The 25,854-nt window shown below is 34.9% G+C and overlaps 1 protein-coding gene across 2 annotated transcripts in view; it reads left to right on the top strand.

Annotated features, from left to right (window-relative positions):
• Positions 1–25,854, top strand: part of CYP39A1 (cytochrome P450 family 39 subfamily A member 1) — an 88,115-nt gene that overhangs the window by 50,889 nt on the left and 11,372 nt on the right. For both annotated transcript variants that reach the window (XM_069487873.1, XM_069487872.1), the window contains exons 9-10: positions 7,957–8,052; positions 8,905–8,993. In XM_069487873.1, coding sequence (XP_069343974.1) covers positions 7,957–8,052; positions 8,905–8,993 — 185 coding nt within the window. The remainder of the gene's footprint in view (positions 1–7,956; positions 8,053–8,904; positions 8,994–25,854) is intronic.

Genomic DNA, 25,854 nt, shown 5'->3' with positions numbered 1-25,854 from the left:
AGTACATATTTTGCTTATATATAAATACATATATTGATTGGCATATTATTGATTTCATTTATAACTAGTTTATTTTTTAATTGACAAATAAAAATTTTATATATTTGTTTTGTACAACAGGTTATTTTGAAACACATACATTGTGGAATGGCTAAATCTAGCTAGTTAACATACGCATTATCTCATGTACTTATTGTTTTTGTGGTGAGAACACTTGAAATCTACTCTCAGTGATTTTCAAGAATACAATATATTGTTATTAATAATAGTCACCATGTTGTACAATAGATCTCTTGACTTATTTCCCCTAACTGAAATTTTGTATCCTTTGACTAAAATCTTCCCAAGTACCACCCCCTACCTCCAGACCCTGATAATCTTTCTGTGCCTGGCTTATTTCATTTAATGTTATGTTCACCAAGTTCATCCATGTTGTTACAAATGACAGGATTTCCTTTTTTTAAAGAATGAATGGTACTTTATTATGTAAATATACCACATTTTCTTTATCCATTCATTTATTGATGGACACTTAGGTTGATTCCATATCTTGGCTATTGTGAATAGTGCTGCAGTGAACATGGGAGGGCAGATACCTCTTTGACATTTCATTTTCTTTGGATATATATTCAGTGGTGGGATTTCTGGATCATATTTTAGTTCTATTGCTAATTTTTTGAGGAACCTTCCACACTGTTTTCCGTATGACTGTACTAATTTACATTCCCACCAACAGTGTGCGAGGGTTTTTTTTTCCTACACATCTTCTTCAACATTTGTTATCTTTTGTCTTTTTGATAATAGCCATTCTACCAGGTGTGAGGTGATATCTTACTATGGTTTTAGTTTGCATTTCCCTGACGATAAGTGATGTTGAGCATTGTTTTATATACCTGTTGGCTATTATCATGTCTTCTTTTGAGAAATTTTCATTCAGATCCTTTGCCTATTTTTTGACAAGTTTGTTTTCACACTATTGAGTTTTTTCAGTTCCTTATATATTTTGGTTATTAATTCTTTATCAGAGGTATGGTTTGCAAATATGTTCTCCCATTAGGTTGTCTTCACTCTGTTGATTGTTTCTTTTGCTATGCAAAAGCTTTTTAGTTTTTTGTTATCCCATTTGTTTATTTTTGTACTTGTTGCCTGTGCTTTTGGGTTTATATCCAAAAAATTCTTGCCCAGACCAATGTCATGGAGCTATTCCCTTATATTTTCTTCTAGTAATCTTATAGTTCCAGATCTTACTTTTAATTCTTTAATTTATTTTGCATTGATTTTTGTATATGGTGTGACATAAGGGTCTAATTTTATTCTTCTGCATGTGGATATCCAGTTTTCCCAGAGCCATTTATTGAAGAGACTGTCCTTTCTCCATCTCATGTTCTTGGCACTTTTGTCAAAACTTAATTGACTATAAATGTGTGAATTTATTTCTGGGCTCTCTACTCTGTTGGTTTATGTGTGTATTTATGCCAGTGACATGCTGTTTTGATTATTATAGCTTTGTAGTATATTTTGAAGTCAGATACTATGATGCCTCCAGCTTTGTTCAGCTTTGTTCTTTTTGCTCAAGATTGGGGTCTTTTGTGAATCCATATAAATTTTAAGATTGTTTTTTCTATTTCTATGAGAAGTGTTATTGGAATTTTGATAGTATATGTTGTTATATAATTCCTCAAATTCCATTAAGCACTAAGTGACCTGGAACAAATTACTAATAAGAATTATATATCCCGCAGTCATAGCTTTGAAGAAATTTTAAAAAAGAAAAAAAATTTTAATTTGTTACAGAAATAGATTTTCTTCCCAGATCCAAACCAAAATATATTTCAGATTGCAAACCTTAGGTACATGCCACTTTCCAACCAACATAATACACTTCTTCTGGATTGTTGTGTTCCTTTTGACTTCTGCTCTCCTCACTCTCAATATTCCTATGCCATTCATTTACTTTTTTGCTTTATTATACTTACACTCTAACACTTCTTCCTTCAAATAGATGCTACCTGGTAAGTGTATCCTCTTGCCACACTTGCCACACTGTAATCATCCTCTTACTTTTCTTTTGTCTTTCTTGCCACCTGGAATCTATCTTCTGTGCCCCCCCCCCTTTTTTCCCTTGCAGTGCAGAGGTTTTCCTTTGCAGATGTTAGTTGCATGGTTACTTCATTTTTCTTTTCATTTGAGGACCCTTGAAGATGGCTTAGTTAATTTTTTCCTTCTTCGTATTTTGATTTTACCATAAGGTGTTGGCACAAATGTATTTGCTTTTCAGTATAGAATTTCTATGCAACTCACTTGTTTGCTGATCAAGCTGCAACGCTGGTCCTGGTACAGTCGCTCTGTGTCCTACCACTCCATACGACACCTGAAACCCTACTCCAACCTTAAGTGAGGAGCTTTTAGAGGGGCTTTTAGCCACATATCTTTGTCAGGATTAAATTCTAAAAAAAGGAGTTGTAATTTTTCTTGGGGCTATGAACATGTCATATTTTGTGAAAAGTAATTTTGCTTATTTGACAACTCTACCAGAAGAGAGACCCATGCTCAAACACATGCACGCACATGTACACTCTTGCATGCGCAAACTTCATACAACCTCTTAACCATACTACAACAACCATCTAACATTCTCTTTGTATGACATCAATATAGAAACCCATGTTTCACCATAGGGTCAATATGTCACTTAAAAAAATATTTTAACATTAATTCTTCACTTTTCATGTATTGAGAGAGTTTTTGTATTTTAATGGCCACATAGTAGTCCGTTTTGTTGATAGCATAAATAATTTGCTAGTTATTTGCATCTTTGTGCATAGTACGTTTTCTTTTCTAATGCTTATCCTTGAATTATGTTTTAGTAGTAGATTACCAGTCAAAAGATATACACACATTTATGATTCACTAAATATAACCTTACAAGACCAAACTATTTTATAGAGCCAACCACTCTGGATTCCTAGTAAAAATTTTTGTGATAAAAAATAATAAAATTTCTAAAACAATTCAAGAAATCACTTAAAAAATTAATAATCTCTTACCACCAAGTATTTACACCCACATTTTCTTCCTAGAGAACATGAGGCTTAAATCTATATAGGCTCCTTCCAAGTTTTAGCAGCTGATTATGGCCATCTCATCACAGTGACTGAGCAACCCCAGAACCATGCACTCAGGCTACCATCTTCCAAACATGTTCTAGGATTTTCTTTCATTTTTTTTCAAAATATCTTTTTAATATTTATAAAAGATGCATTGTTTCCTGTACTTACTGTTTCTTTGATAAATAAAATAAACGCAGCCTTTCCTCTAGGGAGGCCAAAACTAATCACTATGAAGTTTTCCTTGCAACATTGAGACTTTAACTTTCAAAATAATAATTTTGCACAGTTTTTTCTTCTTGTTTTATAAGTAAAACGTGATATTGATGGAATGTAAAAGAAACTATAAAAAGAATCTAAGAGAGAAATTAAAAATTACCTAAAATTTTACAAGTCAGAGATACTCACTGTAAACATTTTGGTATTATAATTTCAGATTTTTTTTCCTATAATTTATGCATTTTTAAAAAATTCAGTTGGAATTATACTATGCTAATTGTTTGGTAACCTGCTTTTATTTTATTTAATGATTAAGAAAAGTTTTCTACATCAATAAAATGTATCTACACAATTTTGAATTGCAGCAGATTATCTAATATACAGATAAAGTATAAATTTTTAAACCAGTTCCCTATTCTTAAATACATATATGGCTTCCATTATTATAAACACTGTGAAGATGAACATTGTTATTGCTAAATCTTTGTATACATTATTAATTATTTCCTCAAATTCATGGAATTTGGTTTTTTTAAGATTGATATGTTTTTGAAAACGGGGAATGTCTTTGTGGAACTAAAGTTTACTAATATGTTCTCAGAAATTTGGATTTTAAAACACATTTCACATGGACTCATCTATGTTGAGTAGTAACAGAGGCTCATATTTTCTCTCCTATTGGACAACTGGTCAAAGTTCCTTGCTGTGAATGCTACAAATGTTTTATCACCATCCTTAGGTGGTTTGAATAGGGTCTCTCTGTTTATTTTTGCTTTTGTAGACTTTCCTTTCCATATTCTTTGGAATACATTAAGTTGGACCCTCTTTGTTTTCTTTGATTTACACCATTTCTCTTTATCTTTATTATGCCATTTTTCCAAAACTCTCAATTTCTACCTGTATTTTCTTTTCAGGACTTTATATTTTTGGTACAAAGTTGATCTCCAAGAATATCCAAAAAAGAATAACAAGAAAGCATTGGAAAAAATAAGTAATTATGGGCTATTAATTATCTTCTGGAGGTGTTAAAACATATTATAAAACTACAAGAATTTAAGACGTATGATATTGGTATCAGATCAGATGTTCGGATCAATTGAATAGACTGGACCAATAACAAAGAAACAAACCTTCTTGTACATACAAATTTAATATAGGATAAATTAATCTTTATAAATCAATGAAGAGAAAACAGATTACTATGTGGTTAGAAATGACCAACTAAAAGTGAGTATTTTTTAAACTTCTAAAGCAGAAGTTCTTAAACTTTTTAGTCACAGAATCCTTTACACTCTTCAGAATTATTGAGGATCCTAAAGCGCTTTTGTCTATGTGGATTAAGTCTATTACTATTTGCTGTATTAGAAATTAAAGCTGGCCGGGCGCGGTGGCTCACGCCTGTAATCCTAGCACTCTGGGAGGCCGAGGTGGGCGGATCGTTTGAGCTCAGGAGTTCGAGACCAGCCTGAGCAAGAGCGAGACCCCACCTCTACTAAAAATAGAAAGAAATTATATGGACAGCTAAAAATATATAGAGAAAAAATTAGCCGGGCATGGTGGCGCATGCCTGTAGTCCCAGCTACTCAGGAGGCTGAGACAGGAGGATCGCTTGAGCTCAGGAGTTTGAGGTTGCTGTGAGCTAGGCTGACGCCACGGCACTCACTCTAGCCTGGGCAACAGAGTGAGACTCTGTCTCAAAAAAAAAAAAAAAAAAAAAAGAAATTAAAGCTGAGAAATTGTTAAAATATTTATTTAGTAAGTAATTGAAAATGACAAGAAACATCTTACATGTTAACATAATAGCATGGTTTTATAAAAAATAGCCAAATTTTCCAAAACAAATGAAAATAGTATAAGAATAGCATCATTGTAAGTTTTTACAAATCTCCTTAAAGTCTTGCTAATAGAAGATATCTAGATTTTGCAATCAGTCTGTTGTGATAGATTGTTTTCATTAATGGAAATGAAGAAAATCCAGCCCTACATAGACCTGCAACTGGAAAACAGAACAGTATTTTAATAAACTTTTCAGATATTTGTGGTTATTCTTTGATAGACACATTAACAAATGATAGTTTCTTAAAGATTATTGCAATCTAAAAATATATCCATATTTTTTTTTACTCAGTTACATTAAAATCCATTGGTCTCTCCTATTCTTTGAATGAGTCTTTTACCCAGGAATGATTTTTGACCTATATGTTTCCCTGAAAAGGTCTTGGGGACTCCCACAGGTCCTTAGACCATCCTTGAGAGTACCTTTTGTAAAAAGAAAAGAGTTGACCCAAGCCTAGGATTAATCAATGAAATCTATTCAAAGAAAATGAACGGATTTGAATGTACCATGTCAAAATTTAATGTCTTTTAAAAAAATAACTCAAATGTAAACCAAAATTAAGAAAAAAATGTCAATATAATTACAACACAGGGGTAAATAATTTTAATATTTAAAGAACTCATACAGATCAATAAGTAAAGTACTAATATCACATAGATTAATGCGGGCAGGACATAAGCACAAAAGTTTATAGGATAAAATAACTTAACATGGAAACATTCTCAGCAAAGACATAAAAATTTAAATGACAACCTAAAATAACTGATTAAAAATGTCAGATTAGCAGATAAAATGGCAATGAAATGACATTCTCATAAATTATAGTTAGAAACAATTTGCTACAAAATTTGAGGAAATGGTTGAACAACATTTATATTAGCCTTAAAATATCCATGTCCTGTGTCTTTTTTTATATTAAAAATTTTTTGATTTGTACAAATTTATGGGGTACATGAGAAATTTTGTTACACATATATAGAATGTTTAGTGATCAGGTCAGGGTATTCAAGGTGTCCATTACCTGAGTACAGTACATTCTTAAGTCTAGTCGTTGTATTCTGCTATCAAACACTGAATTTATTCCTTCTGTCTTTGCTGTATGTTTGTACCCTTTATCCCACTTCTTTTCATCCTCCCCACTACCACTCACTTGTTCCAGTCTCTATTATCTATTTTTCCATTCTCTATCACCATGTGTTAAAATTTGTTATTTCTTGAGAATATGTAATTTTTATCCTTTTGTGCCTGGCTTATTTCACTTAAGATAATGACCTCTACTTCTATTCATGTTGCTGCAAATGACATAATTTCATTCTTTTTAATGGCTGAATAGTATTCCGTTGTGTATATATACCTCATTTTCTTTATCCATTCATCTTGATGGATACTTAGGTTGAGTCCATCTCTTTCTTATTGTGCATAGTGCTTTAATAAACATGCAAATGCAGGTATCACTTTGATATATTGATTTCTTTTCCTTTGGGTAAATACCCAGTAGTGGGATTGCTGGATCAAATGGCAATTCTATTTTTAGATTTTTGAGAAATTTCTATACTGTTTTCCATAGTGGCTGTAAATTTCCACCAACAGTGTATAAGAGTTCTGTTTTCTCTGCATCCTTGCCAACATCTGTTATTTTTTGTCTTTTTAGTAATAGCCATTCTGACTGGGGAAAGATGATATCTCATTCTGGTTTTAATTTTCATTTCTTTGATGATTAATAATGTTGAGCATTTTTTCATATACCTGTTAGCCATTTGTATCTCTTCTTTTGTGAAATATCCATTCATGTCATTTGCCTTCTTTGCGTGGGATTCTTTGGTTTTTTTATGTTGAGTTGTTTGAGTTCCTTCTATATTTTGGATATTAGTCCCCTGTCAGACGAGTAATTTGCAAATATTTTTTCCCATTCAACAGGTTGGAGTTTATTAGGAGTTATCTAATAAAATATCTTCCCCTCATAAAGTTGGTGGCTGTCTAGTGATCACACAACTTGGGAGATCTCTTTGCCCTATGGTTCCTGAACATGGTGACGAAAGGGAGACTTTATGAATTGGTTTTTAGTTCTTAGGATAGTTTATGAATCACGAGAACCTATTGTAACATAAATCGGAGAGGATAATATGGGCTCTGCTGCTTGAGGAAACACACTGCTTATCCTCAGTCTCATAACCACTATGACTGCAAACACAAACCAGCCAAGTAAACGTATATTTGCTTTTTCCTATGTCTTCCTGACCAGGCGTCTTCAAATTTTTCTCCCCTAATAGCTGCTTCTGGACTTTAAAAAAAAAAAAAATCAAAAAAGGATCCACTGCCCCTTCCGTGACATCATCATCAGTGTCCCCATGGGTAGGACACCCACTGCCCCTGTCTTCAGTACTACCAAGGTCATTGCCCCTTCTCAGAGTTGGATTTTTCTGTTTTACGATCTGGGGATCCACTGTGTTTCTGTCATCAAGAACACTTGCTACAAACCCCAATATCAAACATCAAAGCTGCATTAGAATAGACCAATACTAGTTTCTAAGATTTTGACATTTCACTAGTATTTCCCTCTATGTAACCAATATATATGTATATGTAAGTAATAACCAGAATTAGAAATCAGACATCGCCTAAGTTGAAAATTGGAAAGGCCTGTCCAATATAAAGTTATATTTTCTTGCCATCAATTATAAAATGGTGTAAGCCTTCACCACAATATAATTGTGGCATTATTTCTTATGACCCAAACTCTCCTTAAAGCATATTTCAAAAAAATGACTTGGAATTGATTTTTTTCTATCATAGAATTACATCATTCCTTCTGGCGACTTGTTGATGTTGTCTCCGTTTTGGCTACATAGAAACCCAAAGTATTTTCCTGAACCTGAACTGTTCAAACCCGTAAGTTATGTCTTGCAATATACAGTATGCTTTTTATGCCAAAAGTATGAATTCAGAAATTAACTAGGACTAAAGCATTAAGCGGTCATTTTTCTCTAGTAACTAAGTACAAAATTTGCTAGAGGGTATAGATTAGATTTGCAACGCAGACAGTACAACATTCACAAACCAGATAGAAAAGTGTTTGGAATAAACTTCCCCAACTTTAAAACAAATTTTATATGAAATCAGAGGGCATGTTAAGGTAAATATACCTAGTTCTGACAGAAGACTTATTTCATATTCCTCAGGCAGTTGCTTCTGTTGGTTTCCAAGGAGTACAAAAAATAAAAATAAAGCAAATTAAAACCATGATCTTCTATTTCTTAGGTTTGGGAAGTTATAGGGCTAAACAGAATCTTAAGAGGTCATTTAGTCCACTCTCTGCCTTTAGCTAAAACTGTCAAAAGTGGCATCCAGATGTATTAATTCTGCATCCCAACCTTTCTCCAACAGGCAGGGCTGTGGGTACCTTATTACTAAATTTATTACCAAGAGCAATTTTATGATGGAGCCTGAGACATTATTATAAATAATCTTTCTCTTCTTAGGTCAATTCTGTGGTTGATTTACATTATCATTTACATTTACCACTTAGCAGAATTCTTTTTAAACCTTTTTATTTATAAGTTCATGTTCCAGTAACACAATTGTGTCTGATATTAATAACAAGTTGGAAAAAATTACCAACAACCCTGCAACTTTATACGCAAGGATTAGCTGTACAAGATCATTTTTAGCCTAGAGAAATAAAGTTAAGCTTATTTATATAAGGCTGATTTGGAAAAAAAAAAAAATGTTTTCTTCCCACAGGAACGTTGGAAAAAGGCAAATTTAAAGAAGCACGCTTTCTTGGACTGTTTCATGGCATTTGGAAATGGGAAGTCCCAGTGTCCTGGAAGGTCAGTGAGACAGCTGGGCCATATTTATTCAAAACGTCTACAGAAAGACGATGGCTCAGAGGGGGAAAGCTTTGGCTTAATCCCTTCTTTTCTTCGTTATCAAACTGCAGGGAAATCCAGGAAAGTGCATTTTGTCTGATTGGCCCTCAGTGTTGTGCAGTGTCTTTGTGGGAATGTCTACAGTGGCTTCTGGTTAGGAGACCTCATGAAAAGAAAATATTGTACTTGCAGATACCTGATAAAAACTGGGTTTATGGCTCAAATGCTGAGCTTTTATATGAGGATAATTGGAAGTGGTTTGAATGCTAACTTTTGCAAAAACAAAGATAGAATAATATTCCTTTACAACATTATCATGGGCATTTTTTGGCATGACAGAACATCTTTAGCTTGGAGCATAGCGGCACCTTTCTGGATGGTTTTTGTTTATTGAAGTCAGTTTGGTTTTGTAAAAACTTTCCTTTGATACCTCTTATAGTTAAATTAATCTGTCACCCAGGATTCCTCTTCAGTGTGGTGCCCTGTCCTTCTGCAAGTGTTCATTATTTAATGAAAGTTATTTTTACGTTTATCTGTTCAAGCAGAAAAATGTTTTTTTTTTTATTTTTCTATTTGTTTTATTTTTTTTTCCCTTTTTTTTTATTTATTTTTTTTTTTTTATTTCATCTTGTTATGGAGGATACAGAATTGCAGGTTACATATGTTGCTCCTGTACCGCCTTTCCCCCCAAGAGAAAAATGTTTTGAACTTCTCACCTGTGCCAGGCAGCACGATGAGAACACTGTGGAAGATGGACATGGTGCCTGACTTATAGAATTTACATTAAGTATGTCCCGTGTCTTTGTTGGGGATGATTTACTTGGGGAATTATCTATACCTATTTGTGACAAAATCTCATTCAATGAATGTACAAATTCTTTAAATTCTTATATCTGAAAAATTACAGTTTTTTTATTTAAGAAGTCAATCATCTTCATTATTTAAACAGTAATACCGTCCATATTTGCAATTATTACTCCACTGCATTCATTTTATCCCTCTTTTTGTGTGTGTTTTAGAGCATCAGTATACTCTTAGTAATTTACACTTCTCCCAAAATGGCATTAGGTAGTCTTAGCCAATCATGGAAATTTTACCCTCCTCTTTAGAAGTTATTCTAGAAACCTAAGCCTGAGCAAATTGTTGCCTTGTGTTTCTTTGGAGATAACTATATGTCCTGGGGTAGATAGTTGACCTAAATTGGCCAATCAGACTGAAAGGAGATTTTTCTTTCATGGTTAGGGGAGAGGCCCCCTTCATCCAGTCCCATTGGATGTGAACAGGGAAGTATATGCTCCCTGTAGTTACTAGCATCAAGTTCAAAAGGAACAAGCCTTAAGCTGGTGCAGAGTCTGTGGATGGCAGACCAGAGATATGGGAAGAACATGGGTCTATGTAGTATCATTGTGTCACTGAGTTCCTTAGTTTTGAGGAGTTCATCTACGTGCTGTTATGTTAGATAATAAATGCCCTTATTTTTAATACAGTTTTAGTTGGGAGTTCCATTGGTTTGAGCTGAAAACATGCTGACATATCCACCATAAAACCCTGAAGTTGAACATTGTAATTGTCAGATACTTTAAGAGCATAGTGTAACACACAACAGCAATAACAATGAAAACCCATCATGCTCCTCTGCCTCTCATTATTTTCACTTTGGAGAAGCAGTTCTTAAGCCAGTAATAAATTCATTGTTTTTGTCACCTGCTAAGTATCAATGTCTTAAGAGTAGCTCCTCTAAAAACAACAAATGTTACTTTTTTCAGGTCCCTTTATGTATATTCCCAATAGCAACTAAAAAATTTATTATAATCGTCTTTGACATTGAGCTAGAAGTATTTTAAACCAAGAACTCAAATATTTTACAACACAGCATATGGTATGGGCCATTAGTCAAGGATTATCTGATAACTTTTGTTTCTAATAGGGGCTATTATACCTTCCATGATAACTTTTGAGAGTAATAGACATTTTTTGAGTTTGAAAGTGATGGGTACAATAAAAGTGACCATGTTGCTGCAATTCAACCAGCAGTATCTCATTTAGACTTAAACTATATATTTTTAGAATGTACTGAGCTCTTAACAATATGCAAGGTAGTATCCTGGGTACTGAGGGGGCTTTGGACATGAGTAAGACATGTTCTCAGCCCTTCTGAAATGACAACTTAGTGGGGGCAAAGAAGACATCGAGCTGATAAATAGCTACAGGGATTGCAGGATGAGAGATGCCCAAGCACCATAGTATAGTGATTCCAGGGAGAGGGTACTTCTGGTCAGGGTGATCTTAGAAGACTTCCTGGGGAAAGTAGCCTTTGAAGGGCTGGAAGAAGTTTTAGCTTGAGGCAACAGAATGAGCAAAGGGTCATTAAGTACAGAGTTATGTATCTTATGGATTTATGGTTTTCCTGTTATTGGGACAAGATTACAGATAGTGATGATAAGTAAGAATGAAAACATAGATTGGCCTAATTGGGAATCCCCCTCAATACCTGGTTTAGGAGTTTATATTCAGTTCAAGTGGCACCCATAATATATGAAAAGGTTGGGGTAGAATGGATTAGTGTGGGGCATGACTTGGGTCATGTGGTTATGCTAATATTCCATGTAAGAGACATGGAGTGGTAGAATCTACCAGATTTGGAAGATGATTAGAAATGGGGATCACTTGAGAAGAATAATTTAAGGTAAACTCTGACTTTGAATCTAGGTGACTGGAAGAGATGGTGGAAATAGAGAAATCAGAAATAGGAGCAAGTTTGGGGGCAAGATCTTAAGTTTTCCTTTGAAAACTCTGAGTCTGATGTGTGGCAAAATTCTATTCTATAACCAGAATCTATAGGTTAAATATGAATGTTGAATACATATGACCTGTTAAAAAAAAAAAAAAAAAAACAAACCTTTAAGTCTGGTTTTCTATTAAGTTTCTATTTTAAAAAGTCCTTAATTTTTCTGTTACTTAAACAGCCAACTCATAACACATTTTGTTTTTAAAGAGAGACAAAATAGAAAATTGTTCAGGAAATGACTTCATTTTAGACAGTATATACCAAGATATATAGTACACCTAGAAATTGAATCCCATAAATCCTTAGTGTAATCCCACCAAAACTGCACCCATTATTAATTTGTATACCAAGAGCCAATTTATTTTCTCATGTACCAACTACTCAGTGAGTCAGTGAAAGTTGCCTATAATGCAGCTGGCAATCAAAATTTGTCATGAACACATACTCTTATGGCCTCACAGCTGTCACTTCTTGGAGTTCAGGCCACTGAGGTGATAGGAGAGACCCTCTCACAAGTAAACGCAGAAAGTTTTGCTGAGTTAAGTTAGTAAACATTTGGTGCTGCCATCGGCTACCAACCAAAAATTAGAATGGAAGAACTGTAGTTCCTCCTCCTAATGGTAGGCTTTCTGAAAATAGGTTTAGAGGAGGAACTCCTTGCTAGGTACTTCCCTGTAGCACAGGAAGGGAAGTCTTCCTTGTAAATCTATTACTGGAGAAGTCTGGTGGTCTTACAGAAAAAGCAGGAAAAACCAGCACAAACTGTCAGACTTTTGCAGAAATAGTAGCTTGTAAAATGAGGAGTCTCATTATAGTGGACCAGTCTCATCTTAAACTATGAGATTTAAAGGGAGGAATAAGAGAGGGGATTTTAAGTGCTGAGGAAAACTTCTTTGTGTGGGTGTCTCTGAGAATTGATGATCTTAGCACAAAGGGACTTGCTTCCTATACCTACGTGCTGAAATGTACACCTAAGCCAACAAGCTTGATTTTCCTTAGTTCCCATTCCTGCAAGAGGGTGCTTGGTTGGGTGTGTCATTGTACAAATTGATATGGGTTAAATTCTTGTGTGAAACAACAACCCTGATCTTTGGCAAGATTAACTGGCTTACAAAGACATGCTTGGATAAGAAGAGGGTGTAATAAGAGTAAGGCTGCAATACTTGAAAGGTAGGGATGAAGCATGAATTTCTCAGAAATAGAAACTGTAATTTCTACTTTTTTTGTGTGTTTGGGTCTTTCACGTATCCTAGGACAGTGCTAGGCCACAAACTCATGGACTTGTCTTGAATAATAATGAAAATCACACAGCTATTAGAAAACTAATTAAAAGCATAGGTCCAGCAAATAGTAGATTAGGTAGTAGCAGTATTCAACCTAACAAACATCTCTTCAGCAACTGGTATTAAAATGATTATTCTTTCACTTAATAACCATTATCAAGTGTATGCGATGTGTCAGGTTACGGTTCTCAGAGTTACCTTGAAAAAAAAAATCAGATGAAGCCCTTTCCCCCAAGGAGCTTTACGTTCTAACTCCAGTCACTTTGTTAAAGACTGGGGAGATTCAAAGACAAATAACATTTCTGAATTGATTATAATGTGGTTTGGGAAATGAAACATAGCAACATGAAAAACAAGCCCCACTTAACAGCTTAAGATGGCACATGAGCAATGCCAAGGACTTGTGTATATAATAACCACCACAGAAATTCAAAGGAAGAGGGATTAGAGAAGGCCTTTGATCTAGATGGAAATAATCAATAAACACCATAGAAGAAATCACAGCTTTCCTGAGGTACAGTGATATCAAACTTTGACAGAATAAAACAAAAATTAAGTGTTCATAGGAATGTAATAAACCTATATGCTGATGATAGTAAGGCAACTATATATTTGGGATCTGTAATGCTTTGAGCACATTTGTTTCTATATGTTCATGTTAAATATAATGTAATTTTAATGCTTGTACCTTATTCAGTAAGGTATCTTTGCACAATCTTGTATTTGAGAAGCATTATAAGTAGCTTTCTCTCTTTTATACTTAGAAATAGCTGATTGCTTTTAAGGAGTGAACAAGTTCAAATCCCCATGGATTTAATGACAAGTTGAAAATCCATTTTATTCTGATGAATTTGTTACATGAACAAATGCATCTCCTCAACTCCAGTTGCTATATATAATTAGATGAACCCTATTTACTTGTTAAGTAAAATTATTTCCTAACATTTTCACTACAGTGTGCATATGTCCTGAAGAATATATTCAAGCGAGTTAGGAATGAGGACGAAAAAGGTTAATGTGGTTAATTCCAAGACGCTGAACCAGCCTGCTAGAATCCTTTAGTAATTTTTAGCCATGCTTCTCTTTTCTTACTGATATACTAGGGATCAGTGACTTGCTCAAAGGAATAAAGAAACCATTAGTAAAATTGCAGTCATTAATTTCCTGGCCATTTCATTTTCATACTTCATTATAAGGCTAAGATTTAAGTCTGTCAAGAACTGAAAAAAACAATTCAAGAGTGATTCTTCATACTTAGGCCAAAGTGCTTCTGAAACAAAACATGTTCATTTCTGAGCAAAAATTTCAGAAAGGATACCCTTTTCCTTTTATTTACAAAATGTATCTCCAGTCTCTTTGTTGTGCACAAAATACCTGGACAGGAGGATATGTGTGTATGGAAAAAAAGAAAGGACACGTAGCGCTGGGTATCTTCTTCTTCTTCTTCTTCTTCTTCTTCTTCTTCTTCTTCTTCTTCTTCTTCTCCTCCTTCTTCTTCTTCTCCTTCTTCCTTCTTCCTTCTTCCCTCTTTTTTGTTGTTTTTATTCCCCCATGGGCTTTCTCACTTCATCAAACTGAATGCTCTTTAAGAAGTTAAGTGTTTTCAGTGTTCAGAAAAAGTATTTTGTTCATAGGAAAAGAATACTGGAATTAAAACTGTACTATATCACAATATTGCCCATAGGTTATTATCTCCTCATCATCTAATACCTTCTTCTTTCTTTCTGATAACCCTAATTTTTATTTGGAGATCCATAGGATTGTGTGGTGCTGATTCTACCCTCAGCTCTATAGGGATGGAGTACTTCCCTAACCAACCAGCACATTCTATTCCTCTCCCCTCCCTCCCTTCCCATAGTGATTGGTTTAGATGTTGGCAGATGTTTTGAGCAGAACAATTAACTACCAGGGTTTCTGTTGAGAATTCTAGATCAAAAATAATCATTTTCTCCAGGATTTAAATAAAGGCATTTGGCCCCAGAAACTGTTGGCAGCTATTTTGAGACTATAAGAACAGACAATATTAGTATGAAGTTGACAACACAGAACAGAGCAGAAGAGGGAAACTGGCTTCATGGTAATATCACTGCACTACTGGAGTGATTTCTTCCTTAGGCCAACACTAGATTTTTTCAGTTACGTAAAGCAGTGCATTCCCATAAGTATAGAAACCAGTCCAATGTGTGTTTTCTGTAACTTATAAACAGAGGCATCATAAGTAATATAATTTCCTCAAAAGTGAATTTTTTATCACGGGAATTATTGAATTCCATGAAATATTGTAGTAGCATATACTAACCACATCATTTAATAGCTTTTTAAAAAGAGTTGGGTTTTGTTTACTTTGAGTATATCACAAAACAAGACTGATCATGCCTGTATCTCAGACACTGATGCCACCCATTGCCATAGTGAATTTGCCTGTGCCCCAGGACCAGTGAATTTGCCTGTGCCACAGAAGTTTTGCTCACCCCTGAACCCAGAACCCTGGCTCTGTTGCTGTTCTGAGCACCTGTGCCCTGAATATCAGCACCACTGCTGCTACAAAAGTGCCTGAGCCCTGGAACACAGTGCTTCCGTGGCTACCAGCATGCCCATGTAACAGATCCGGCACCAAGGAAAATCCCTTTGGCTAGGACTTCTTCCCAAATCCTAAGAGGACCTAAGGAAAAGAATAACAGGAGGACCACAGAAGGCTTTGATGCTGAAGACCCCAAAACCCCTTACCACCACTGTTGCCACCAGAGACATCTACATGTCAGGTCACTAAGGACCTCTGCAGTCCTGCTGACATTGACGTCAGCTGACAGAGCTACACACCCCATATACTCAGAAACCTCACACTTACCCACAAGTGAAAGTCTTTCCCCACCAAAGTTAGTCCTTAAATATTGAAGAGGTGATGGCTTCCTCAAATATGCAGTTATCATTGCAAGGCCACAGGAAACACACACAAAAAAAATAAACAAGGAAACATGACACCACCAAAGGAACAGTGACCTGCCCCAAAGAAATGGAGATCTAATTGCCTGAAAAAGAATTCAAAATAATTATTCTAAGGAAGTTCAGTGAAATATAGAGAATAAAGATAGATAACTCAATAATATCAATTATTGAATATATGAATAAAACAAGAAGTTCAACAAAGGGAAATGATAAAAAGGAAACAAAAGGAATTCTGGAGCTGAAGAATACAGGGAATGAAATGAAAAATTCAGTAGAGAATTTCAACAGCAGACTCAATCAAGCAGAAGAAAGAATCTCTGAACTTGAAGACAAGTCTTTTGAAATTATTCAGTCTGAAGAGAAAAAAAGAAGAAAGAATGGAAAACAGTAAAGAAAGCCTGTGGAACTTGTGGGACACTATTAACTGAACCAATATATGCATTATAGAAGACTCAGAAGGAGGAGGGAGAAAGAGGAAGAAAGCTTATTTAAAAAAACAATGGCTGAAAATTTTCCAAACCTTAGGAGAAATATGGACATCCAGACCTATGAAGCTCAAATGCTCCCAAACAGGCTTAACCCAAAGAGGACTCAGTTGAATATCCATCCAAATATATAGTCAAATATAGAATACTCTAATACAGTAATGGTGGTATATAAAACACTTTTAATGCTAGCAGAAAAAGTTAAAATACGAAAGTATTAAAAATATAGCTACAGTATTTTGTTAAGAGATACACAATATAAAAAGCAGTAAATTGTGGCATCAAAAACATAAAATGTGTTGGTGAGGAGAGGTAAAAGTATAGAGTTTGTGTATGTAATTGAAGGGAAATTGTGTGCACACTAGGATACCTCAACTGGTAGAGTGGAAGACTGGTTTTATCAGGTTGAAATACACTGTTATAACTATGAGATGTTTTCTTTAAGCCTTATGGTAACCACAAAGCAAAAACCTACAGTAGATACACAAGAGATAAAGAAAATTGAATTAAAGCCTACCATGACAAAAATTATCAGCTCACAAAAGAAGACAGCAAGAGAGGAATAAAGAAAAAAGGGAACTACAAAACAGTCAGAAAATTTTCACAAAATGTCAATAGTAAGTCCTTACCTATCAAAAGTTACTTTAAATGTAAATGGATTAAATTATCCAATAAAAAGACACAGAATGCTGAATTGATTAAAAAAAGAAGATGATGACCCAAATTTATGCTGCCTATAAGAGACTCACTTTAGCTTCAAGGATACACATAGGCTAACAGTGAAAGGATAGAAAAAGATATTCCATCCAAATGCAAACCAAAAGAGTACAGGTAGCTGTAATTATGTCAAACAAAATAGACTTTAAGTCACACACTGTAAAAGAGAAAAAGAAGGTCATTATATAATGATAAAGGGATCAATTTATTAAGAGGCTATAACAATTGTAAATATATATGGATCCAGCATCACAGCGCGTAACATATAAAGCAAATATTAATAGATCTGAAGGGAGAAATAAACAGCAATACAATAATGGTAGGGGATTTCAGTACCCCATTTTCAACAATAGATTGATCATACACACAAAATCAGTAAAGAAACATTAGGAATCAATTATATTTAAGAACAAATGGACCTAACATATATGTATAGAACATTTCATCCAGAAGCAGCAGAATACATATTCTTCACAAGTACACATGGAACATTCTCCAGAATAAATTATATAATGGGCTACAAAAAAGTCTTAAAAATTTTAGGAAGGTTAAAATCATACCAAGCACTTTTTCTAACATTAATGATATGAAATTAGAAATCAGTAACAGGAATAAAACTGGAAAATTCACAAATATATGGAAATTAAACAACACATACTGATCAAAAGGTCAAAGAAGAAATCAAAAAAGAAATTTAAAAATGCCTTAAGACAAATGAAAATGGAAATACAACATACTAAAATTTATGGGATGCAGAAAAATCAGTTTTTAAGAAGAAAGTGTATGTGATAAACACCTACATAACAAAAAAAGATAGATCTCAAATGAACAACCTGACTTTACACTTCAAGGAACTAGAAAAAGAAGCACAAATGAAGCACAAAGTTAGCAGAGTTATGGAAATAAAGATCAAACCAGAAATAAATTAGAGAGATAATAGAAAAATAACAGAAAAAATCCACAGAACAGAATTGGTTTTTTTAAAAAGATAAACAAAGTTAGAATGCCTTTAGGTTGACTAAGGAAAAAAGAGAGAAGACAAATAAATAAAATCAGAAATGGAAGAAGAGACATTACAACTGATAGTACAGAAATGCATAGGATCATAAGAGAATATTGTGTACAATTATATGCAATAACTTGGATAACCTAGAAAAAATGAATAGATTTCTAGAAACATACAACCTACCAAGACTGACTCATGAAGAAATATAAAATATGGACAGACAAATAAATAAGGAGATTGAATCAATAATCAAGTGTCTCATCAAAGAAAATCCCAGAACCTGATTGTTTCCCTGCTGAATTTTACAAAATGTTTAAATATGAACTAAAGCAATCCTTTTCAAATTATTCCAAAAAATTAAAGAGTAGCGAATATTTCTAAATTCACTTTACAAGGACAGCATTACCCTGATATCAGAGCCAGACAGGACACTACCGAAAACTAAACTACAGTTCAATATTCCTGATGAACATAGATACAAACATTCTCAACAAAATGCTAGCAAATTGAGTTAAACAACACATTAAAAGGATCATACATGTAGTGAGATTTGTAAGGTTTTTTGGAGTGGCCAGCGCCAGAGAAAGAAAGATGAGCAGAGTTGAAAGGGATAAGTAAAGAGGCTTTATTGGGGCGCTCCTGGGTGGGGGTAACGCGTCCCAAGAGAGGGACCCGGGCGAGCCTCACGGGACCCACGGAGTGGGACCGGAGAAGCCGCCCAGCCCAGAAGTCTGAGTGGGTTTATATAGGTTCTTAGGGCTGGGGGATGGGAGCTTCTTCAGCTAGCAGATGTTGGCGTGAGGAGTAAGGAATTTCTCTGTTTCAGTTTTGGGGTGGGTATTGAGGGATAGGAGGGGCTTCTTCTTTTTTCATTAGGGAAGGGAGGGGTACCTGCCACCAGCCTTACAAGATTTACCCCTGGGATGCAAGGAGATGGTTCAACCTATGCAAATTAAGAAATGTGATGTATCACATTAACAGAATGAAGGACAAATATTATATGATCATCTCAAGAGATGCAGAAAAAAATTGGCAAAATAAACATCTTTTCATGATAAAAATGCTCAACACATTGGGTATAGAAAGAATGTACCTCAACATAATAAAGGCCATATATGACAAGGCCACAGCTAACATTATACTTAATGGTGAGAAACTGAAAGCTTTTCCTCGATGATCACAAACAAAACAAAGATGCCCACTCTTGCTACTTCTGTTCCATCTAGTACTGGAAGTTATAGCCAGAGCAATTAGGGAAAGAAAGAAATAAAATGAATCCAAATTGGAAAGAAAGAAGTAAAATTATCTCTGTTCAAGATGATATGATCTTATATGTAGAAAGCCTTGAAGATTCCACAATAAAAAAATCCAGTTAGAGCTAATAAATGAATTCAACAAAGTAGCAAGATACAAAATCAACCCACAAAAATCAGTTGCATTTCTATACACTAACAATGTACAAGTTGACAAGGAAACTATGAAAACAATTCCATTTATGGTAGCATCAAAAATAAGAAAATACTTAGGAATTAGCCAAACCAAGAAGGTTTAAGACTTATATAATGAAAACTACAAAACATTGTTGAAAGCAATTAAAGAAGACATAAATAAATGGACACATATCCCATGTTTATGGATTGGAAGACTTACTATTGTTAAGATGTCAATGCTACCCACAGCAATCTGCAGATTCATTGTAATCCTTGTCAAAATCCCAATGATGTTTTTTGCAGAAATAGAAAAACCCATTCTAAAATTCCTGTGAATTTCAAGGGACCCCAAGTAGCCAAAACAATCTTGAAAATGAACAAAGCTAGAGGGCTCACACTTCTGATTTCAAAACTTAAATACAAAGCTGCAGTTTTCAAAAATAATGTGGCACTGGCATCAAGATAGAATATATAAACCAATGGAATAGAATAGAGAACCCAGAAATAAGTCCACACATATATGGTAAAATTACTTTTGACAAGGTGCTAAGACCATTCAGTAGGAAAAGGGCAATCTTTTCAACAAATGGCACTGGAAAAACTAGATATCCATATGCAAAAGAATGATGTTGGATCCTTACCTGACACCATATACAAAAATTAACTCAAAATGGAATCAAAACCTAATGTAAGACCTAAAACTATAAAACTATTAAAGTAGAGCAAAAGCTTCATGACATTGGATTTGGCAATGATTTTCAGATATGACACCAAAGGCAAGTCAACAGGAGAAAAATAAATTGGAGTTCATGAAAATTTAAAAATTTTGTGCATCAAAAGACAGTATCAATAGAGTAAAAGGGCAACCCACCAAATGGAAGAAAATATTTGCAAATTATATATCTGAAAAGGTGTTAGTATACAAAATGTAAAAGAACTTCTAAAACTCAACAACAAAACAAGCAATTCAAAAATGAATAAGGGACTTGAATAGACATTTCTTGAGAGAAGACATACAAATGGCCAATACACATGAAAAGATGCTCAGCATCATTAATCACTAGGTAAATGCACATCAGAACTACAATGAGATACCACCTCTTACCTGTGAAAGTTGAGTATACAAAATAAAGTCATTTATGTCATACCCAATTAAAATGGAGTCAAGAAGTCATGGGGAAAAGGTTGCATATAGTTGTTTCAAAAAACTGTCTCACAGTCCCAATACAAAAGTGCTAGGGCCTATAACTCCAAGATTACAAGTCCGCCTAGCAACTGCTGATACCCCCCAGCTCTTGCATTCATAAGACACTGCTAACACCGATGAACTTTCTCTGGAAACAACTTTCATAACCTTCTCTTTTCCCAATAAAATCCTAACTTTTTCCTTTGTTCTCCAGACATACCAGAGGCCACCCTGGTCTGTGCGTATGTCCCAGATTGCAATTCTATTCCTTATATATTCCAATAAAACCTCTTGCTTGGAGAGTCATCTCTATATATTTTTATTTCAAGTTGGCATACTGATTAGGGTGGCTACTATCAACAAACCAGAAACAAAAAGTGTTAGTGAGGATGTGGAGAAATTGGAACCCTTGTGCATGTTGGTAGGAATGTCAAATGGTACAGCTGCTATGGAAAACAGTATGGCAGTCCCTCAAAAAATTAAAAATAGAATTACCATATGATCCCACAATTCTACTTCTGGGTATATAGCCAAAGAAAATGACGTGAGTATCTTGAAGAAATATTTACACTCACATGTTCACTGCAGCATTATTCACAATAGCCAAGATGTGAAAACAACCTGTCGGTTGATGGACAAATAGATAAAGAAAATGTGATGCACCCACACACACACACAGAGGAATATTTTTCAGCCTTAAGAAAAAGGAAATCCTGCCATTTGCCACACCATGGATAAACCTGGAAGACATTATACCAAGTGAAATAAGCCAGACACAAAAAGACAAATACTGCATAAGATCATTTATATGTGGAATCAAAGAAGGTTGAACTCATTGAAACAGAATAGAATGGTGGTTAACAGGAGCTGGGAGGGTGGGGGTAATCGGGAGATATTGGTCAAAGGGTTCACACTTTCAGTTATAAGGTGAGTAAGTTCTGGAAACCTAAGCATGGCAACTATAGTTAATAACAATGTATACTTGAAATTTGCTAAGAGAATAGATTTTAAGTGTTCTCACCACACACACACAAGAGTAACTATGTGAGGTGATGGATATGTTAATTAGCTTGATTTTGGTAATCATTTCACAAAATATATGTATCACAATGTATATCAAATCATCATATTGTATACCTTAAATATATACAATTTTTATTTGTCAATTATACCTCAATAAGCTGGAAATAAAATAAACCATGAGATAATTTCTATTTGGTGAGTACTTAAACTTAATGAAGTCAGTACTATTCCTTTGCCTTTTTTCCTAAATAACGAAGGTTTAAAAAGAGGTACCCAAATTTCTAGCTAGTAGGTCATACATATGGAAGTTTTACTTCTAGGAGGAGTGACTGTAGGATCACCATTAGAACAATCTTGGCTGCAAATCTGGAACATAGTGGCCTCAGAGCATGCACCCCTTGGAGGAGCCAGTTTTAATCTTCCCAATGAAACAGAAAACAATATCTCAAATTACGAAGAGCTGAGGTTCTCCAGTTCTTTCTTCTTTGCTTTCCCACCTGCTATCTCATCTCCTTTTCCACCTTTAAATATGTCCTATTCTCTTCTATTTTTCACGTTTTCTTCTTTTCCTCCTCATCTAACTTACCCTTATCCCATTCTTCTCTTCCCATTTTTTTTTTATTTAACATAAAGCATCTGTCTTCTCACTCTACCAGGTTATGCCCTCACCGTTATTTCCAATCAAAAGTTTGGTACCCAGCCATTGTGTTTCATGTATAACTGTGATAGTCTTTGCAATTTTGACATTGTATGCTAAAATTGAAAGGTTTAATAAACTACATCTGCTAACATGTTTTTCCCCCTTTTCTCCTTGTCAACTTTCTTTAGATCAGCGATTAACATTACCTGGAAACTTGTAATAATGCAAATTCTGGGGCCCTGTCCTGGACCTCCTGAATCAGAAACTTTGGGAGTGGGGCCCAGCAATCCGTATTTTAAAAAGCCCTCCAGGTGATTCTGATGCACACTAAAGTTTGAGAACTACGAGTCTAGATTATTTTGCCTACTGCCATCAAATTGATTTTATTTTCCTAAAAGATTTCTTAGGAGGATGGGGTTGTGGGAAAAGTCCTTCCCCTTTAACTTGAATAGTAGCGCTTCAATGAATGATGCCTGTGAAAGTGTATGCTGCCTTCTCTGAATTCCAGGGCAAGATCATTCTATTTTCATAAGCTGCAGCTGGTAGCAACTAGGAAGAGCCCCTGATCCTGGCATCGGTGACAGTTTTCCAGCCCATGCTGGCATTGCCTGCAATGACTTCTAGGAGGGAAAAGAGGGAGGGAGGTTTTCTCTTTAAAAGTGACAGAGAGATTCAGTCTCAAAACCAAGACTTCCAAAACTCAAATCATTAATTTCCCCCATCCTAGCATTTCTTCAGTACTCTCTATTTCTTTTAGATGTGTCATTATTCTCTTAGACACCTGGGTTTTTGGAATTATCCTTTACTCCTCCCTCCTGGCCTTCCGTGTCCCTTCCCTCCTCCTACACCAGCTCTGCATTGGCTCAGCATCAGGTAGTGCCTGACCCTTCCCCCTGGCTCTATTATCTCTTCTTTCAGTCTGTCTTGTTCACTAAATACGGATTCATTTTCCTTGAATAATAATGTCTCCTTGTCACTCTCTTGTTAAGACTTGACACCACTGCCTGCTGTCCAAGCTCATTAGCCTAGAACTCTGGGCTCTTCATCATGTGACACCAGCTGTACCTCTCTGAACATCTGAGAATGCCCTCCCCAGGGGGTCTACTTGCTGACCCCTAACTCCAGAGCGTCCATTCCTCCCCTTGCTTGTGCTGTCTGCTGGCTCTGGAATGTCCTCAACACAGTCTACTTATTTAAAGCCTGTCCTGCCCTCAGGGTCTAGCTCAAGTTTCACCTCCATGTAAGTCACTCCAGTTTTATAACATTCCCTCCAGACCACAAATTTTGTTTCCCTTGTTTCCACCTTCACTTAATATTGTTACCTTATACTGTTACCTTAAGCTGCTACCTTTCTGTCTCTCCATGTGCCTTTACTAGCAGTGTGTTTTGTAGGACTTTGTGTTCTTAATGCCTGTGTAGCATTCCTTGAACAAATATTTATCTAAAAATGGGGAAAATATACAAGTACTAAGTATTTCAGAAATTTTCAGCATGTTTATATTTTAATTAGGTTTATTTGTAGACATGTAATGTTGTTCTTGTAAGTGTAAAAAATGTTATAAATACTGTGCCTCATTATTTTCACTGTTTTGACAATAGGAAGTATTAAGAAAACATTACTCACACAAACATAGCTCAGCTTGCTTCTAAAGAACTTATGTAAAAATACAAATTTATGAGCCTATTGTCTTTGATATAAAAAGCTTTTAATATCACACACAGGTATGTATATGTCAGTTTCTGGTATTTTAGACATTCAACAAAATTCAATAACATAGTGAAGGCTTAAAAAACAAAACTTTAGTGGCTGGGCACAGCGGCTCACACCTATAATCCCAGCATTTTGGGAGGCTGAGGTGGAAGGATTGCTTGACGCCAGGAATTTGAGACCAGCCTGGGCAACATAGCGAGAGCCCATTTCTACAAAAATTTAAAAATTAGCTGGGTGTGATGGTGCATGCCTGTAGTCCTAGCTACTCAGGAGGCTGAGATAGGAGGATTGCTTGAGCCCAGGAGTTTGAGGCTGCTGTGAGCTATAATCACCCCACTGCACTCCAGCATGGGTGACAGAACAAGACCCTGTCTCTAATAAAAAAATTTAAAAAACTTTAGTGAATAATTCAAGTAATTCTACTAGAGTACCCAAATATTTGGGTTTATATAAAATAAGATTTTCAGCACGTTTTTATTATTGTATTAGTAATTCATTTTTTTCTTTAATATATCAAAATGTTGAGAAGTAATACTCAATGGTATATTAATATTAACTCTATTTTAGTATCTGATATTAATTTAGTAAGTAAACTAATAATACTAAAAATAGAAGAAAATAGTTAAGCCTTACTAATTGAAAATACATAGTATGAGTCGATCAAAACCCTAAATAATAGTTTATCTTTAAGGAAAATGCACTTTTATCATTTTTAAAAGCATCACAGCAACTAAAATTAGTTAATGAAGGCTGCTTTATAGATTGTAGAAGAAAACTATTTTAATAAATTGATAAATATTATTCCTAATTATTCTTTTGAATTTTTCTATCATTCCTTTTTTTTCTCATTCTACTTTATAGATTTCTTCTAATACATATTTTACTTGAAAGTCTTAAAAGTTTATTTATTTTAAATGAGTAAAAATTGTATGTAATCATGGTATGCAGCATGGTGTTTTGATATATGTGTATGTTGTGGAATGGCTAGATCAAGCTATTTAACATGTGCATTATCTCACATACTTATTTTTTGTGGGAAGAACACTTAAAACCTACTCTCTTAGCAGTTTTCAAATACACAATATATTGTTATTAACTGTAGTCACCATGACATACAGTAGATCTCTTGAACTCAGTCCTCCTATCTAACTGAAATTTTGTGTCCTTTGAGTAACATCTCCCCAATCCTCCAACCCCCAGCCTTTGGTAGCCCCTATTTCTAATTATGATTGCGTACCTGACTTTTGGTTCTTCTGAATAGGCGTGCTTGAGTGGATAGTGGTTAAATTAGGTGTTCGTGCAGAGGGACCTGAGGTTTCTATTCAGCCAACTTGCTCACCCACTTCACCTTTCCCATTTCTAATTGTTTCTAGTCAGTGTATACGTGGTCTTCCTAAAATTGTGCTCTTAGCTTACGAACTTTGGTCTTGCTTACCTTGCTCATTGGCTTAGCAAACCCTTTTAGTGATAGGGAAACCCTTTTACTGAGAGCCTCCTGTGTGTAATAATGCTTAAAGGAACCTTGTTTTCACATATAGCTGTCACTTTTCAATAGGTACAGTCTATTCACTGGCTCTGCAGCACTTTCAGGATCAAAATCCCTATGC

This window comes from Eulemur rufifrons, chromosome 15, assembly GCF_041146395.1.
Source record: "Eulemur rufifrons isolate Redbay chromosome 15, OSU_ERuf_1, whole genome shotgun sequence".
NCBI classification, from domain to species: domain Eukaryota; kingdom Metazoa; phylum Chordata; class Mammalia; order Primates; family Lemuridae; genus Eulemur; species Eulemur rufifrons.
The sequence above is the reverse complement of the archived record's forward strand: the minus strand, read 5'-3'. Positions and strand labels throughout refer to the sequence as shown.